General features: G+C 47.8%; 1 protein-coding gene across 1 annotated transcript in view; it reads right to left on the reverse strand.

The window, feature by feature from the left end:
* CBR4 (carbonyl reductase 4) overlaps window positions 1-19660 on the reverse strand; it is an 80863-nt gene that overhangs the window by 12708 nt on the left and 48495 nt on the right. Inside the window, exon 4 of the mRNA XM_063948675.1 lies at window positions 13246-13382. Within this exon, the coding sequence (XP_063804745.1) occupies window positions 13246-13382 (137 nt within the window). The remainder of the gene's footprint in view (window positions 1-13245; window positions 13383-19660) is intronic.

Consider the following 19660-nt stretch of genomic DNA (forward strand, 5'->3'; position numbering starts at 1 on the left):
GCAGGAAATGTAGGAAACGACCCAGTTGGAATTCCTCCGTCGGAACCCTCCGATCCTCGCACCACGCTACATATTTTCGCCAAATGCGGTGATAATGTTTCACGGTGACTTCCTTCCGTGCCTTAATCAAGGTAGGAATGACTTCTTCTGGAATGCCTTTCCCTTTTAGGATCTGGCGTTCAACCGCCATGCCGTCAAACGCAGCCGCGGTAAGTCTTGAAAAAGACAGGGACCCTGCTGTAGCAGGTCCCTTCTCAGAGGTAGAGGCCACGGTTCGTCCGTGAGCATCTCTTGAAGTTCCGGATACCAAGTCCTTCTCGGCCAATCCGGAACCACTAGTATTGTTCTTACTCTTCTTTGCCGTATGATCTTCAATACCTTTGGTATGAGCGGCAGAGGAGGAAACACATACACTGACTGGTACACCCAAGGAGTTACCAGTGCGTCCACAGCTATTGCCTGTGGATCTCTTGACCTGGCGCAATATTTGTCCAGTTTCTTGTTGAGGCGAGACGCCATCATGTCTACAATTGGTCTTTCCCAACGGTCTATTAACATGTTGAAGACTTCTGGATGTAGACCCCACTCTCCCGGATGAAGATCGTGTCTGCTGAGGAAGTCTGCTTCCCAGTTGTCCACGCCCGGGATGAACACTGCTGACAGTGCTATCACGTGATTCTCCGCCCAGCGAAGAATCTTGGCAGCTTCTGCCATTGCACTCCTGCTTCTTGTGCCGCCCTGCCTGTTTACATGGGCGACCGCCGTGATGTTGTCCGACTGAATCAACACCGGCTTTCCTTGCAGGAGAAGTTCCGCCTGGCTTAGAGCATTGTAGATTGCTCTTAGTTCCAGAATGTTTATGTGAAGAGACTTTTCCAGACTCGTCCATACTCCCTGGAAGTTTCTTCCTTGTGTGACTGCTCCCCAGCCTCTCAGGCTGGCGTCCGTGGTCACCAGGATCCAATCCTGAATGCCGAATCTGCGGCCTTCTAATAGGTGAGCCTTCTGCAACCACCACAGAAGTGACACCCTTGTCTTTGGTGACAGGGTTATTCGCAGGTGCATCTGCAGATGCGACCCTGACCATTTGTCCAACAGATCCCTTTGGAATATTCTTGCATGGAATCTGCCGAATGGAATTGCTTCGTAAGAAGCCACCATTTTTCCCAGGACTCTTGTGCATTGATGTACTGACACTTTTCCTGGTTTTAGGAGGTTCCTGACCAGATCGGATAACTCCTTGGCTTTTTCCTCTGGAAGGAAAACCTTTTTCTGAACCGTGTCCAGAATCATTCCTAGGAACAGCAGACGAGTTGTCGGGATTAAATGGGATTTTGGAATATTCAGAATCCACCCGTGTTGTCTTAGCACCTCTTGAGATAGTGCTAAAGCTGTCTCCAGCTGTTCTCTGGACCTTGCCCTTATTAGGAGATCGTCCAAGTATGGGATAACTAATACGCCTTTTCTTCGAAGAAGAATCATCATCTCGGCCATTACCTTGGTAAAGACCCGAGGCGCCGTGGACAATCCGAACGGCAGCGTCTGAAACTGATAGTGACAGTTTTGAACAATGAACCTGAGGTACCCCTGGTGTGCGGGGTAAATCGGAACGTGTAGATACGCATCCTTGATGTCCAAGGATACCATAAAGTCCCCTTCTTCCAGGTTCGCTATCACTGCTCTGAGTGACTTCATCTTGAACTTGAACTTTTTTATGTAGAGGTTCAAGGACTTCAGATTTAGAATAGGCCTTACCGAGCCATCCGGCTTCGGTACCACAAATAGAGTGGAATAATACCCCTTTCCTTGTTGTAATAGGGGTACTTTGACTATCACCTGCTGAGCGTACAGCTTGTGAATGGCTTCCAACACCCTCTCCCTTTCGGAAGAGACGGTTGGTAAGGCAGACTTCAGGAAACGATGAGGAGGATCCGTCTCTAATTCCAACCTGTACCCCTGAGATATTATCTGCAGGATCCAGGGGTCTACCTGCGAGTGAGCCCACTGCGCGCTGTAATTTTTGAGACGGCCCCCCACTGTCCCCGAGTCCGCTTGAGAGGCCCCAGCGTCATGCTGAGGTTTTTGCAGGAGCCGGGGAGGGCTTCTGTTCCTGGGAAGGAGCTGCCTGTTGGTGTCTCTTCCCTCTTCCTCTGCCTCGTGGCAGGTACGACAAGCCCTTTGCTCTCTTATTTTTGTAGGAGCGAAAAGGCTGCGGTTGAAAGGTCGGTGCCTTTCTCTGTTGGGGAGTGACTTGAGGTAAAAAAGTGGATTTCCCGGCAGTAGCCGTGGCCACCAAGTCTGATAGACCAACTCCAAATAACTCCTCCCCTTTATACGGCAAAACCTCCATGTGACGTTTTGAATCCGCATCGCCTGTCCACTGTCGTGTCCATAAGGCTCTTCTGGCTGAAATGGACATAGCACTCACCCGAGATGCCAGTGTGCAAATATCCCTCTGTGCATCACGCATATAGATAAATGCATCCTTTATTTGTTCTAACGACAGTAAAACATTGTCCCTATCTAGGGTATCAATATTTTCAATCAGGGATTCTGACCAAACTACTCCAGCACTGCACATCCAGGCAGTTGCTATAGCTGGTCGTAGTATAACACCTGCATGTGTGTATATATTCTTTTGAATAACTTCCATCTTTCTATCTGATGGATCCTTAAGTGCGGCCGTCTCAGGAGAGGGTAACGCCACTTGTTTGGATAAGCGTGTGAGCGCCTTGTCCACCTTAGGGGGTGTTTCCCAGCGCGCCCTAACCTCTGGCGGGAAAGGGTATAATGCCAATAACTTTTTTGAAATTATCAACTTTTTATCAGGAGCAACCCACGCTTCATCACACACGTCATTTAATTCTTCTGATTCAGGAAAAACTGTTTGTAGTTTTTTCACACCATACATAATACCCTGTTTTACGGTATCTGTAGTATCAGCTAAATGTAACGTCTCCTTCATTGCCAAAATCATATAACGTGTGGCCCTACTGGAAAATACGTTTGAATTTCTACCGTCGTCACTGGAATCAGTGCCCGTGTCTGGGTCTGTGTCGACCGACTGAGGCAAAGGGCGTTTTACAGCCCCTGACGGTGTTTGAGGCGCCTGGACAGGCATTAATTGATTGTCCGGCCGCCTCATGTCCTCAACTGACTGTTTAAGGGAAGATAAACCATCACGTAATTCCACAAATAAAGGCATCCATTCTGGTGTCGACCCCCTGGGGGGTGACATCTGCATATTTGGCAATTGCTCCGCCTCCACACCAATATCGTCCTCATACATGTCGACACCACGTACCGACACACACCGCAAACTCACAGGGAATGCTCTAATGAAGACAGGACCCACTAGCCCTTTTGGGGAGACAGAGGGAGAGTCTGCCAGCACACACCACAAAGCGCTATATATACAAGGGATATCCTTATATTAAGTGCTCCCTTATAGCTGCTTTAATATATATATATATAGCCATTAATGTGCCCCCCCTCTCTGTTTTACCCTGTTTCTGTAGTGCAGTGCAGGGGAGAGACCTGGGAGCCGTTCTGACCAGCGGAGCTGTGACAGAAAATGGCGCCGTGTGCTGAGGAGATAGGCCCCGCCCCTTTTTCGGCGGGTTCTTCTCCCGCTATTTTTCCAGTCAGGCAGGGGTTAAATATCTCCATATAGCCCCTATGGGCTATATGTGAGGTATTTTTAGCCTTGTATAAGGTTTATATTTGCCTCTCAGAGCGCCCCCCCCCAGCGCTCTGCACCCTCAGTGACTGCCCAGTGAAGTGTGCTGAGAGGAAAATGGCGCACAGCTGCAGTGCTGTGCGCTACCTTATGAAGACTGAGGAGTCTTCAGCCGCCGTTTTCCGGACCTCTTCACGCTTCAGCATCTGCAAGGGGGTCGGCGGCGCGGCTCCGGGACCGGACTCCACGGCTGGGCCTGTGTTCGATCCCTCTGGAGCTAATGGTGTCCAGTAGCCAAGCAGCAAATCCACTCTGCATGCAGGTGAGTTTACTACTTTCCCCCTAAGTCCCACGTTGCAGTGATCCTGTTGCCAGCAGGACTCACTGTAAAGGAAAAAAAAAAACCTAAACTAAACTTTCTCTAAGCAGCTCTTTAGGAGAGCCACCTAGATTGCACCCTTCTCGTTCGGGCACAAAATCTAACTGGAGTCTGGAGGAGGGTCATAGGGGGAGGAGCCAGTGCACACCACCTGACCTAGTAAAGCTTTACTTTTTTGTGCCCTGTCTCCTGCGGAGCCGCTATTCCCCATGGTCCTTTCAGGAACCCCAGCATCCACTTAGGACGATAGAGAAAATAGTTTTACATAAATGGAGCCATTGGCACGTGGGTCCCCTAAATGGTGAGAACAAAAAGCAAGGGTCATCTCTGCTGTTATGGGCTCTGAGCAATGGTCCTGATTGGCCCTTGTTACAGCAAATGCTGTATGTAATAACAACTAATGACTATTCTTTATGGGTTAACTGGTGCTATTCTTTATTCCTGGCTTTCAAATAAACAGCATGATAAGAGCCCGGTTTATCGTAAAGCGAGGTAAAAATTAAAGATGACTCCAAACTACCTGCAACCCTGTTAGTCTCCTTCCACGAGAAAAGAAGAACCCATTATTTGTGTCTTGAAAGTGACAAAAGGAGATGGCATCCAGCATTATTTATTCCATATTTAATAGAAATCAGTATTTGCATTACTGCATGGACAAACTGATGGAACCCTTGACCTAATATTTTGTTGCACAATCTTTAGAGGCAGCAACTACAATTATGCAATTTATTTTTTCAAAAGTCAAGACCTCCTGGATCTTCTTCCGTGAAGCCCACTATTGCACAAAAAGCATTGGATGGTGCAATCAGAAACTTACATACCTTGACCTTGGCATTCATACAGCCTGTATCTCTTTAGGGCCCAAATGTATTAAACTGGTGACGGATAAATAGTGATAAATGACCAGCCAATCATCTAATTGCCATGTAACAGGCTGTGGGGTCTATTCATGAAGCAGTGAAAACAGTTGAGAAGTGAGCCAGTGGGGAAGTTGCCCATGGCAACCAATCAGTGTTAAGGTAACATTTATAAGGTGCATTCTAAAAAAAACAATACATAGCAGCTGATTGGTTGCCATGGGCAACTTCTCCACACTTTTAATTGCTTCATGAATAGACCCCTTAGTTTGAAAAATGACAGGAGCTGGTAGGCTGGTCATTTATCACTCTTTATCAGTCTCCACTTTATCACTTTTTGAGGCTTAATACATTTGGGCCTAGAAGTCTTCCTTGACTCTTTTTTTCTAACATTCTCACTATCCTGTTTAATCTGGGGCCGACTTTCCTGTAGTCATAGGAACATCAAGCTGTTTGGAGATGGCCTTACAGCCTTCACCTTTAACATGCGTGTCTATAATTTTCTTTCTTATCTCCTAAGACAGCTCTCTCCTTTGATTTCTCTGGTCCATGTTCAGTGTGGTGCACACGATGATACCAAATAGCAGAGTGACTGTTTCTCAATTTTAATAGGCATAATAACTGATCGAAGACGTGTGATTCCAATTTAATAATCACTATAATCCAATTATCTTTTCTAAGGTGTACCAACAAATCTTCCAGGCCATCTTAGAATATATTAGTCAAATAAGAAATCATTTCTCTCTTTTTACAGTTTCTTTGCTTTATTCTATGACATACCAAAGGCATGCAGGTATACACAAGACAATAGCTTAAAATTCCATCACTTTTCAGGGGGAATGAAGCATTGTTTTAATGAGCTGTAAGCAGGGATAGAATGAGGCTGTGAAGAAGCACTGGCACATCCTTGTGCATACATGCAGGACAAAGGAGGCGTGGCCACGGTTAAGTTGGGTGTGCCACAAGTCAGGGGGTTCTGGCCTTGCGGCACGCCCCCATCTATTTGTATGCCAGGCTACTGACAGACAGGTGAGCAGGCGAACAGTGAGCTGGATGCTGCATTAATTGGCCAGCCCTATGTGACCAGACCAGCCTAACGGCAATCAGCCTTTCTGGCTGCAAGTGTAAACTGGTCCACGTCTGTGTATATTTTTATGTTAGCTAGGAAAACATAAGGCATGAAAAATGATTACAGGTGTTTTAATTTGCCAATAGGCATACAATTCTTTGTGTACACTATAAAAAATAAGAATTTACTCACCGGTAATTCTATTTCTCGTAGTCCGTAGTGGATGCTGGGGACTCCGTCAGGACCATGGGGAATAGCGGCTCCGCAGGAGACAGGGCACAAAATTTAAAAGTTTGACTACTAGGTGGTGTGTACTGGCTCCTCCCCCTATGACCCTCCTCCAAGCCTCAGTTAGGATACTGTGCCCGGACGAGCGTACACAATAAGGAAGGATTTTGAATCCCGGGTAAGACTCATACCAGCCACACCAATCACACCGTACAACTTGTGATCTGAACCCAGTTAACAGTATGATAACGTAGGAGCCTCTGAAAAGATTGCTCACAACAATAAACAACCCGATTTTTTTGTAACAATAACTATGTACAAGTATTGCAGACAATCCGCACTTGGGATGGGCGCCCAGCATCCACTACGGACTACGAGAAATAGTATGTGTGTATATACTTTTTAGAGTATTTTCCAGCCTCCTATCAGCTGGATCCTTGAGGGCGGCCGTATCAGGAGACGGTAACGCCACTTGTTTGGATAAACGTGTGAGCGCCTTGTCCACCCTAGGGGGTGTTTCCCAGCGCGCCCTAACCTCTGGCGGGAAAGGGTATAACGCCAATAACTTCTTTGAAATTAGCAGTTTTTTATCAGGGGTAACCCACGCTTCATCACACACGTCATTCAATTCCTCTGATTCAGGAAAAACTACAGGTAGTTTTTTCAGACCCCACATAATACCCCTTTTTGTGGTACTTGCAGTATCAGAGATATGCAAAGCCTCCTTCATTGCCGTGATCATATAACGTGTGGCCCTACTGGAAAATACGTTTGTTTCTTCACCGTCGACACTAGATTCGGTGTCCGTGTCTGGGTCTGTGTCGACCGACTGAGGCAAAGGGCGTTTTACAGCCGATGACAGTGTTTGAGACGCCTGTACAGGTACTAACTGGTTTGCTGGTCGTCTCATGTCGTCAACCGACTTTTGCAGCGCGCTGACATTATCACGTAATTCCATAAACAAAGCCATCCATTCCGGTGTCGACTCCCTAGGGGGTGACATCACCATTACCGGCAATTGCTCCGCCTCCACACCAACATCGTCCTCAGATTTAGGCTGTGGCAGGCCTGCCACAGAATGTGCCAGTTGAATTGTGCTACAAATCCAACGAGCAATCGTCTGCTTAGAAGCAGGAGCACCCAGCTTGTTGGGTGCATACAGTATAAACAGCGAGTCAGATTTTCTGACTCCAGCTGTCCTTGAAATATATATTTTCAATGCTCTGACAACGTCCAGCAACTTGGAATCCTCCAAATCGCTAGTAGCCGCAGGCACCACAATTACAGATGAGCGGATTCGGTTTTACTCGGTTTTACTCGGTTCTCAAAACCGAATCTTATTGGCTATCCAAAACACGTGACATCCGTGAGCCAATAAGATTCGGTTTTGAGAACCGAGTAAAACCGAGTAAAACCGAATCCGCTCATCTCTAACCACAATAGGCTGGTTCAGGTGAAACGCTGATACCACCTTAGGCAGAAAATGAGGACGCGTCCTCAATTCTGCCCTGTCCGAATGGAAAATCAGATATGGGCTTTTATACGATAAAGCCGCCAATTCCGACACTCTCCTGGCTGAAGCCAGGGCCAGTAGCATGGTTACTTTCCATGTAAGATATTTCAAATCTACCGATTTGAGTGGCTCAAACCAATGGGATTTGAGAAAATCCAAAACTACATTGAGATCCCATGGTGCCACTGGGGGCACAACCGGGGGCTGTATATGTAGTACTCCTTTTACAAAAGTCTGGACTTCAGGAACTGAAGCCAATTCTTTCTGGAAGAAAATCGACAGGGCCGAAATTTGAACCTTAATGGACCCTAATTTGAGGCCCATAGATAATCCTGTTTGCAGGAAATGTAGGAATCGACCCAGTTGAAATTCCTCTGTCGGGGCCTTCCTGGCCTCACACCACGCAACATATTTTCTCCAAATGCGGTGATAATGTTGTGCAGTCACCTCCTTCCTGGCTTTGACCAGGGTAGGGATGACCTCTTCCGGAATGCCTTTTTCCCTTAGGATCCGGCGTTCAACCGCCATGCCGTCAAACGCAGCCGCGGTAAGTCTTGGAATAGACACGGTCCCTGCTGAAGCAGATCCCTTCTTAGAGGTAGAGGCCACGGATCTTCCGTGAGCATCTCCTGAAGTTCCGGGTACCAAGTCCTTCTTGGCCAGTCCGGAGCCACTAGTATCGTTCTTACTCCCCTTTGCCGTATAATTCTCAGTACCTTGGGTATGAGAGGCAGAGGAGGGAACACATACACTGACTGGTACACCCATGGTGTTACCAGAGCGTCCACAGCTATTGCCTGAGGGTCTCTTGACCTGGCGCAATACCTGTCCAGTTTTTTGTTGAGGCGGGACGCCATCATGTCCACCATTGGTCTTTCCCAATGGACTACAATCATGTGGAAGACTTCTGGATGAAGTCCCCACTCTCCCGGGTGAAGATCGTGTCTGCTGAGGAAGTCTGCTTCCCAGTTGTCCACTCCCGGGATGAACACTGCTGACAGTGCTATCACATGATTTTCCGCCCAGCGAAGAATCCTTGCAGCTTCTGCCATTGCCCTCCTGCTTCTTGTGCCGCCCTGTCTGTTTACGTGGGCGACTGCCGTGATGTTGTCCGACTGGATCAACACCGGCTGACCCTGAAGCAGAGGTTTTGCCAGGCTTAGAGCATTGTAGATTGCTCTTAGTTCCAGTATATTTATGTGAAGAGACGTTTCCAGGCTTGACCACACGCCCTGGAAGTTTCTTCCTTGTGTGACCGCTTCCCAGCCTCTCAGGCTGGCATCCGTGGTCACTAGGACCCAGTTCTGTATGCCGAATCTGCGGCCCTCTAACAGATGAGCACTCTGCAACCACCATAGCAGAGAGACCCTTGTCCTTGTCGACAATTTTATCCGCTGATGCATCTGCAGATGCGATCCGGACCATTTGTCTAGCAGATCCCACTGAAAAATTCGTGCATGGAATCTACCGAATGGAATCGCTTCGTAAGAAGCCACCATTTTTCCCAGGACTCTTGTGCATTGATGCACAGACACTGTCCCTGGTTTTAGGAGGTTCCTGACGAGTTCGGATAACTCCCTGGCTTTCTCCTCCGGAAGAAATACCTTTTTCTGAACAGTGTCCAGAATCATCCCTAGGAACAGCAGACGTGTCGTCGGGATCAGTTGGGATTTTGGAAAATTCAGAATCCACCCGTGCTGTTGGAGCACTACTTGAGTTAGTGCTACTCCGACCTCCAGCTGTTCTCTGGATCTTGCCCTTATCAGGAGATCGTCCAAGTAAGGGATAATTAATACGCCTTCTCTTCGAAGAAGGATCATCATTTCGGCCATTAAATGGTAAAGACCCTGGGTGCCGTGGACAATCCAAACGGCAGCGTCTGAAACTGATAATGACAGTTTTGTACCACGAACCTGAGGTACCCTTGGTGTGAAGGGCAAATTGGGACATGAAGGTAAGCATCCTTGATGTCCAAGGACACCATAAAATCCCCTTCTTCCAGATTCGCTATCACTGCTCTGAGTGACTCCATCTTGAACTTGAATTTTTGTATGTACAGGTTCAGAGATTTCAGATTTAGAATAGGTCTTACCGAGCCGTCCGGCTTCGGTACCACAAATAGCGTGGAGTAATACCCCTTTCCCTGTTGTAGAAGGGGTACCTTGATTATCACCTGCTGAGAATACAGCTTGTGAATGGCTTCCAATACCGTCGCCCTGTCTGAGGGAGACGTTGGCAAAGCAGATTTTAGGAACTGGCGAGGGGGAGACTTCTCGAATTCCAACCTGTAACCCTGAGATACTACCTGCAGGATCCAGGGGTCCACCTGCGAGTGAGCCCACTGTGCGCTGAAATTCTTGAGGCGACCCCCCACCGCCCCTGAGTCCGCTTGTAAGGTCCCAGCGTCATGCTGAGGCCTTTGCAGAAGCCGGGGAGGACTTCTGCTCCTGGGAAGGGGCTGCTTGCTGCAGTCTCTTACCCTTTCCTTTGCCTCGGGGCAAATATGAATGTCCTTTTGCCCGCTTGTTCTTATAGGAACGAAAGGACTGCGGCTGAAAAGACTGCATCTTTTTCTGCTGGGAGGGGACTTGAGGTAAAAAGGTGGACTTCCCGGCTGTTGCCGTGGCTACCAAATCCGATAGACCGACCCCAAATAATTCCTCCCCTTTATACGGCAATACTTCCATATGCCGTTTGGAATCCGCATCGCCTGACCACTGTCGTGTCCATAGACTTCTTCTGGCAGATATGGACATCGCACTTACTCTTGATGCCAGAGTGCAGATATCCCTCTGTGCATCTCGCATATAAAGGAATGCATCCTTTAATTGCTCTATAGTCAATAAAATACTGTCCCTATCCAGGGTATCAATATTTTCAGTCAGGGAATCCGACCAAGCCACCCCAGCACTGCACATCCAGGCTGAGGCGATTGCTGGTCGCAGTATAACACCAGTATGTGTGTATATACTTTTTAGAGTATTTTCCAGCCTCCTATCAGCTGGATCCTTGAGGGCGGCCGTATCAGGAGACGGTAACGCCACTTGTTTGGATAAACGTGTGAGCGCCTTGTCCACCCTAGGGGGTGTTTCCCAGCGCGCCCTAACCTCTGGCGGGAAAGGGTATAACGCCAATAACTTCTTTGAAATTAGCAGTTTTTTATCAGGGGTAACCCACGCTTCATCACACACGTCATTCAATTCCTCTGATTCAGGAAAAACTACAGGTAGTTTTTTCAGACCCCACATAATACCCCTTTTTGTGGTACTTGCAGTATCAGAGATATGCAAAGCCTCCTTCATTGCCGTGATCATATAACGTGTGGCCCTACTGGAAAATACGTTTGTTTCTTCACCGTCGACACTAGATTCGGTGTCCGTGTCTGGGTCTGTGTCGACCGACTGAGGCAAAGGGCGTTTTACAGCCGATGACAGTGTTTGAGACGCCTGTACAGGTACTAACTGGTTTGCTGGTCGTCTCATGTCGTCAACCGACTTTTGCAGCGTGCTGACATTATCACGTAATTCCATAAACAAAGCCATCCATTCCGGTGTCGACTCCCTAGGGGGTGACATCACCATTACCGGCAATTGCTCCGCCTCCACACCAACATCGTCCTCATACATGTCGACACACACGTACCGACACACAGCAGACACACAGGGAATGCTCTGATAGAAGACAGGACCCCACTAGCCCTTTGGGGAGACAGAGGGAGAGTTTGCCAGCACACACCAAAGCGCTATAATTATATAGGAACAACCTTATATAAGTGTTGTTTCCTTATAGCTGCTTAAATATATATAATATCGCCAAAAAATGTCCCCCCTCTCTGTTTTTTACCCTGTTTCTGTAGTGCAGTGCAGGGGAGAGCCTGGGAGCCTTCCTAGCAGCGGAGCTGTGTAGGAAAATGGCGCTGTGTGCTGAGGAGATAGGCCCCGCCCCCTATTCCGGCGGGCTCTTCTCCCGGTTTTTCTGAGACCTGGCAGGGGTGAAATACATCCATATAGCCTCATGGACTATATGTGATGTATTCTTTTTAGCCAGAAAGGTATTAACATTGCTGCCCAGGGCGCCCCCCCCAGCGCCCTGCACCCTCAGTGACCGCCGGTGTGAAGTGTGCCTGAGCGCAATGGCGCACAGCTGCAGTGCTGTGCGCTACCTCATGAAGACTGAAAAGCCTTCAGCCGCCGGTTTCTGGACCTCTTCTTACTTCGGCATCTGCAAGGGGGTCGGCGGCGCGGCTCCGGTAACCCATCCAGGCTGTACCTGTGATCGTCCCTCTGGAGCTAGTGTCCAGTAGCCTAAGAAGCAAATCCATCCTGCACGCAGGTGAGTTCACTTCTTCTCCCCTAGGTCCCTCGTTGCAGTGAGCCTGTTGCCAGCAGGACTCACTGAAAATAATAAAACAATCAAAACTTTTACTCTAAGCAGCTCTTTATGAGAGCCACCTAGATTGCACCCTGCTCGGACGGGCACAAAAACCTAACTGAGGCTTGGAGGAGGGTCATAGGGGGAGGAGCCAGTACACACCACCTAGTGGTCAAACTTTTAAATTTTGTGCCCTGTCTCCTGCGGAGCCGCTATTCCCCATGGTCCTGACGGAGTCCCCAGCATCCACTAGGACGTCAGAGAAAGTGTGGTTTATCCATTGATCAACTGCAATAATATTACACTAGTTTACCATACTGTACTTTTCATTTCCTACTACAAATTCCTAAGACATATACTGTAAGGGCAGTTCCATTGTTATTAAAGCGGCTGCCACTAGAGGGCGCTGAACTGCAGAAATTCAATTGTTCTGCAGTTTGGGTGCCCAGCGGCCCTAGAGGACGCATTTTTTTCTCACAGCCTCCTGAGGTGCGATAAAAAATGTGTTGAAACTGGGCACAAAGCAGGGAGTTTAGACGGGTTTAACTGTTTTATCCATTATAGATGGCTAAACTCAGTCTGTTTGGGCGCGACATGCGTGATGTACAATTGAATTGTTACAATTGTTTGGGCATCTAAAAAGTCCCATTTAGATGAGATTATTAGACGGCCAAAACAATTGAATCAGCCCCAAAGTGGGAAATGAATGTCAACTTGTGCACTGGTTATTATGTAATAGGGTGCTCTTATCTATAACAACCAATCAATTGTAATAATCAACTCTGTAATACAAGCAGCTAAATTCATGCAAACAGCTGATTGGTTGCTTTGTATTACAGTACCTTTCACATATACTGTAGTTACTTGTGCACCAGTTTTTAACTTTTTTCATCAGAAAAATCTTATGGAAACACTGTCCAATAGGAGCATTTAGTATTACTGTTGTGTAATGTACATTATTTAAAAAGAGATCATCATCATTATCACTCGCATTTATCGGACAGTCACAACTGCAAACCATACGAGTGTGACAAAGATATGACATGGGAAGTACTGTGTAAGGGTCCTGATGATCACTCTGCTGTTCCATACTGTAAGTACAGGAAGAATAACCGTCCTATGTTTAAAATTCTATATATATATATTTACCTATATTGACAATGGCACCGCCTTGCTGCTGGACCATACCCCTCAATGCCAGTTTACATGTGAGCATTGATCCTATGAGGTTGGTGGACAGCTGAGACAGTATGTCCTCCGACTTGGTTCTCAGTAACAGCCCGTCTCTGAAATAGAAATAACATAAAACGCACATTCTATCTGACCACAAGCCAAACACCTGCTTACATTCCTCACCAGCACATTTCTATTTAATCCCGGCATCATTTTTGGTAAATATAAATCACGTACAAGTAGAGTAACAGTTTTCCTTGCATTCAAAGCCCCACTGACCCTGCGATGACACTGCTCTTCTCTGAGGCGCAAATGTGCAGACGGCAGGCCTGGGAATATACCAGACTAGCACATAAAGCGTGACTCACAACTGTCAGATAGATTGGAATTAGGGGATACCCGAGACCAAAGATCTTGATTTACCAGGCATACAGCAAAAATGCAAATTGTGTTCTGTTCAACTAAGTATACAATCCCCTCCATCCATGAATGGATTAATAAACTACAGTATAAATGTAGCTGTTACCCAAATTGTAAAGGTACAGCAATATACTATCAGACTGGTGTCTAATAAAATGAGAACTCCACATTAAATGTCCTATGCACCCTATTAATCTATGTCTCGCCGTGGATTCCAGCTAAATACCAGCTCAAAGCATTTTTTATCTGAATTTCCCCCTGCTGTGAACACTAATTGAGTCCAGGTACAACATTTGCATGTCCATTATTAAATATATTAAAAGATTCAGACAAATTTATAAACACTCAGAATGGGTAGCAGTTTTAATGAAACATTGTAGCATTCTATATAAAAAATAAAAAAGTTGCAACAAAGCTTTGTTGAGACCATTCATCCTATTGAAAGGTTTCAGATTTTTCTATTCAGAGTGATCACATTTGGATAATAGATGTCCCGTGCTGTCTGAGGGCGTAATTCATACCTGATCGCTTTTGTGTGAAATCACACAACGGACGATTATCGAATGACTGCGCATGCACCGCAATGCGCACACGCAAGCCCAAGCAGCAACAGAATGGTGCGGAAATTTTTATCGCTAGGCGTACGCAAGGTGATTGACAGGAAGCAGACGTCTGTGGGTGGTAACTGGCCGTTTTCTGGGAGTGTCAGGAAAAACGCAGGCGTGTCCAAGCAGTTTCAGAGAAGGTGTGTGATGCCAGCTCCGGCCCCGATCAGCCTGTTTCTTTCACACCGTAGGAGTAGGTCCTGGGCTACTCCCAGACTGGAAAAATCATTGGTGAGCGAGTTGCGAACGGATATGCAGATGTCCGCTGTCTGACAAAGTTTTCGCACGGCGGACGCATGTATTCGCACATTTGCACGGGGCGGGTTTTCACTCTCTATGGTGGCGGCTATCTGATCGCTCCTCTGCAAAAACGCAGAGGAGCGATCAGGTCTGGATTAGGCCCTATGATGCACGAGATATGTTTGAAAATGTAAACGGTATTGATTTTCTTATCTATAGTGTGTGAAAAATATAACTTCCTAATATCCGACGTATTCAAAATAGTATTCAAAGGTTTATTTATTAATAATACACATATTATGCAGCACAGGGGGCTTGCGTGAATTGTCCATCAGTATCTTGTACACAAGTGAATACTAGACACTCAGAAACTGATACGCAATGAGTACTATGGCAGCTAGCATGGCGTTTCTTGCCTGTAACTGCAAGACACAGATGTGACTGTGGTAAAATTCAAAGTCGCGCCTGCAGCAGAATCAGGCCCATTCAGATATGCATATGGGCGGAAATGCAGTATGCTACTTTTGCATGTACTTTTTTCTCTTACAGGGGCTCATTTATCATAAAATCGCATATTCAATGTGATCTGAGCATAATATTAGCGTCCAGGAAGCATTGCAATATGTGATTGTACCAGCACTATGTATTATAGAGCATCCGCAGGGATGGAGCCTGTCCCTGCGATGTGCTCAGTGTGGAAGCGGGACAACTGTGCATGCGTTGTCCTGCTGTCCATTTCCAGGGAGGGTTCCAGCTGCATATGCTGTGTGTAGCCCATAGGCTACAATGGGCTACAGCCCTCTTCAGGTGGCAGTAGCTGCGAAGGTCAATCTCCAGAATGTGAATGTAAAGGTAAATATGGCAGCATCGCATCCACCATTATATGAATGTGAATGTGAAGGTAAATATGGCAGCATCGCATCCACCATTCAGGGTTGCAGCTGCCAGCAGGGATGGAGGGATCGCAGCGGGTATCGGAGATAACTGCTGCAGTTCCTCTTACATACTGTACATTTTGCGGAATGACGCGATTGCGTCTTGACGTCACGACCCAACCGCGTCTTTCCGCGAAATTCCACCCCCCAAGCTGGGCACTCGGGAGGAGAGGGGGGGGGGGGGTTTGAAAGTGCTCAGGAAGTGCCGCGGCGGGCGCCCCGTGCGGTTGCACGGCTCGCCCGCCGCAAGAAACGGCACTGATTTGTATGTATGTATTCCTTACACTATTCACTATACTGTCCTATCAGTACTTTTGGCAGCAGAGGAAATGTACAGACTTGTTGAGTAGTCGTACAGGTATCGTCAGCTTCCACATCAATGTGTGGAACTTATGAGCAGGAAACAACTCAGTGTATAGTGATAAGACAGCGCCACCTTCTGGGAAAATGGGAGATAAGACAAGAATGCAAAAACTACTTTTTTATATGTTAATAACGGAAAATAAATCACACAGCTCATCAAAGCCTAATACCAGCTTGGCTCTTGACCTTAATGTAAGTAAGGAGAACTCCATGTAAGACTCATTTTACTGAAAGACAATAATAAAAACTGTGGGGGAAGAAAAAAAGAACTGAAAAGACAGTGACATAGAAATATAATTTTTCGGCAGATAAGAACCACTTGGCTCATTTAATCAAGTGGCTGTTTTTGTTAAATAAAAGTCAAACAGGCACCATGCACTTTCCATATCTAGTCATTCATGGGATATGTGTAATGTATGTTCCCAGCAACCTCATACAGCACACTGGAATACACTAGTGCACTATACATAATATCACATAAGAACGCAGCTGAGCAGCATCTACCCAGAATTACTTGATCACTTACACCCATTTCTCTGACGTCCTAGTGGATGCTGGGTACTCCGTAAGGACCATGGGGAATAGACGGGCTCCGCAGGAGACTGGGCACTCTTAAAAGAAAGATTAGGTACTATATCTGGTGTGTACTGGCTCCTCCCTCTATGCCCCTCCTCCAGACCTCAGTTAGAATCTGTGCCCGGCCAGAGCTGGATGCACCTAGTGGGCTCTCCTGAGCTTACTAGAAAAGAAAGTATTTCTTAGGTTTTTTATTTTCAGTGAGATCTGCTGGCAACAGACTCACTGCTACGAGGGACTGAGGGGAAAGAAGCAAACCAACCTGCTTGCAGCTAGCTTGTGCTTCTTAGGCTACTGGACACCATTAGCTCCAGAGGGATCGAACACAGGGCCCGACCTCGATCGTCCGTTCCCGGAGCCGCGCCGCCGTCCCCCTTGCAGAGCCAGAAGACGGAAGAACCAGAAGAAAAACGGCGGCTGTGCGCCATTGCTCCCACAGCACACCACACACTCCGGTCACTGGTGGGTGCAGGGCGCTGGAGGGGGGCGTCCTGGGCTGCAATAAGTATACCTTTGGCAAAACTGCACATAATACAGTTTATAAACTGTATATGTGCCTAATCCCCCGCCATTAACATTATTAAAAAAAGCGGGAGAAGCCCGCCGCGGAGGGGGCGGGGCTATCTCCCTCAGCACACCGGCGCCATTTTCTCTTCACAGCTCCGCTGGAAGGACGCTCCCCAGGCTCTCCCCTGCAGTATACACTACAAAAAGGGTAAAAAAGAGAGGGGGGGGCACATAAATTTAGGCGCAAACGGTGATATAAGCAGCTATTGGGGTAAATTCACTCTTTGTTAGTGTAAATCCCTCTGTTATATAGCGCTCTGGTGTGTGCTGGCATACTCTCTCTCTGTCTCCCCAAAGGACTTTGTGGGGTCCTGTCCTCAGTCAGAGCATTCCCTGTGTGTGTGCGGTGTGTCGGTACGGCTGTGTCGACATGTTTGATGAGGAGGCTTACGTGGAGGCGGAGCAGGAGCCGATAAGTGTGATGTCGCCCCCTGCGGGGCCGACACCGGAGTGGACGGATATGTGGAAGGTATTAACCGACAGTGTCAACTCCTTACATAAAAGGTTCGATGACGTAACAGCTTTGGGACAGCCGGCATCTCAGCCCGCGCCTGCCCAGGCGTCTCAGAGGCCATCAGGGGCTCAAAAACGCCCGCTACCTCAGATGGCAGACACAGATGTCGACACGGAGTCTGACTCCAGTGTAGACGAGGATGAGACACATGTACAGTCCACAAGGGCCATCCGATGCATGATTACAGCAATGAAAAATGTGTTGCACATTTCTGACATTAACCCGGTTACCACTAAAAAGGGTATTATGTTTGGGGAGAAAAAGCAGCCAGTGACTTTTCCCCCATCTGATGAGTTAAATGATTTGTGTGAAGAAGCGTGGTGTTCCCCTGATAAGAAACTAGTGATTTCTAAGAGGTTACTGATGGCGTACCCTTTCCCGCCAACGGATAGGTTACGTTGGGAGACATCCCCTAGGGTGGACAAGGCGCTCACACGCTTATCTAAAAGGGTGGCACTGCCATCTCAGGATACGGCCGCCCTAAAGGAGCCTGCAGATAGAAAGCAGGAGGCTATCCTGAAGTCTGTATATACACACTCAGGTACTATACTGAGACCTGCAATTGCTTCAGCATGGATGTGTAGTGCTGCAGCAGCATGGTCTGATACCCTGTCAGACAACATTGATTCTCTCGACAGGGATACTATTTTGCTAACCATAGAGCATATAAAGGACGTTGTCTTATATATGAGGGATGCACAGAGGGACATTTGCCGGCTGGCATCTAGAATTAATGCAATGTCCATTTCTGCCAGGAGAGTATTATGGACTCGGCAGTGGACAGGTGATGCTGATTCTAAAAGGCACATGTAGGTTTTTCCTTATAAGGGTGGGGAATTGTTTGGGGACGGTCTCTCGGACCTCGTATCCACAGCAACAGCTGGGACGTCGACTTTTTTACCTCAGGTTCCCTCACAGCCTAAGAAAGCACCGTATTATCAAGTACAGTCCTTTCGGCCTCAGAAAGGCAAGCGGGTCAGAGGCGCATCCTTTCTGCCCAGAGGCAGGGGTAGAGGAAAAAAGCTGCACTAGACAGCCAGTTCCCAGAACAAAAATCCTCCCCTGCTTCCACTAAGTCCACCGCATGACGCAGGGGCTCCACAAGTGGAGCCAGGTGCGGTGGGGGCGCGACTCCGGCACTTCAGCGACCAGTGGGTTCGCTCACAGGTGGATCCCTGGGTGCTACAAGTAGTATCTCAGGGATACAAGCTGGAGTTCGAGGCGACTCCCCCTCGCCGTTACCTCAAATCAGCCTTGCCAGCTGCTCCCGGGGAAAGGGAGGTAGTACTGGCGGCTATTCACAAGCTGTACCTTCAGCAGGTGATAATCAAGGTTCCCCTCCTTCAACAGGGACGGGTTTACTATTCCACAATGTTTGTGGTACCGAAACCAGACGGTTCGGTGAGACCCATTCTAAATTTAAAATCCTTGAACACTTATGTGCGGAAGTTCAAGTTCAAGATGGAATCGCTCAGGGCGGTTGTTGCAAGCCTGGAAGAGGGGGATTTTAGGGTGTCGCTGGACATCAAGGATGCTTACCTGCATGTCCCCATTTACCCACCTCACCAGGAGTACCTCAGGTTTGTGGTACAGGACTGTCATTACCAATTCCAGACGTTGCCGTTTGGTCTGTCCATGGCACCGAGGGTATTTACCAAGGTAATGGCCGAGATGATGATACTCCTTCGGAAGAAGGGAGTTATAATTATCCCGTACTTGGACGATCTCCTTATAAAGGCGAGGTCCAAGGAGCAGCTGTTAGTCAGCGTAGCACTATCTCGGGAAGTGCTACAACAGCACGGCTGGATTCTGAATATCCCAAAGTCGCAGCTGATTCCTACGACGCGTCTGCCCTTCCTGGGCATGATTCTGGATACAGGCCAGAAGAAGGTGTTTCTCCCGGAGGAGAAGGCTCAGGAGCTCGTGACTCTGGTCAGGGACCTCCTGAAACCAAAACAGGTGTCGGTGCATCACTGCACGCGAGTCCTGGGAAAGATGGTGGCTTCATATGAAGCAATTCCCTTCGGCAGGTTCCATGCAAGGATCTTTCAGTGGGATCTGTTGGACAAGTGGTCCGGATCGCATCTTCAGATGCATCGGCTGATCACCCTGTCCCCGAGGGCCAGGGTGTCTCTGCTGTGGTGGCTGCAGAGTGCTCATCTTCTCGAGGG

Source organism: Pseudophryne corroboree, chromosome 1, assembly GCF_028390025.1.
Source record: "Pseudophryne corroboree isolate aPseCor3 chromosome 1, aPseCor3.hap2, whole genome shotgun sequence".
Taxonomy (NCBI): domain Eukaryota; kingdom Metazoa; phylum Chordata; class Amphibia; order Anura; family Myobatrachidae; genus Pseudophryne; species Pseudophryne corroboree.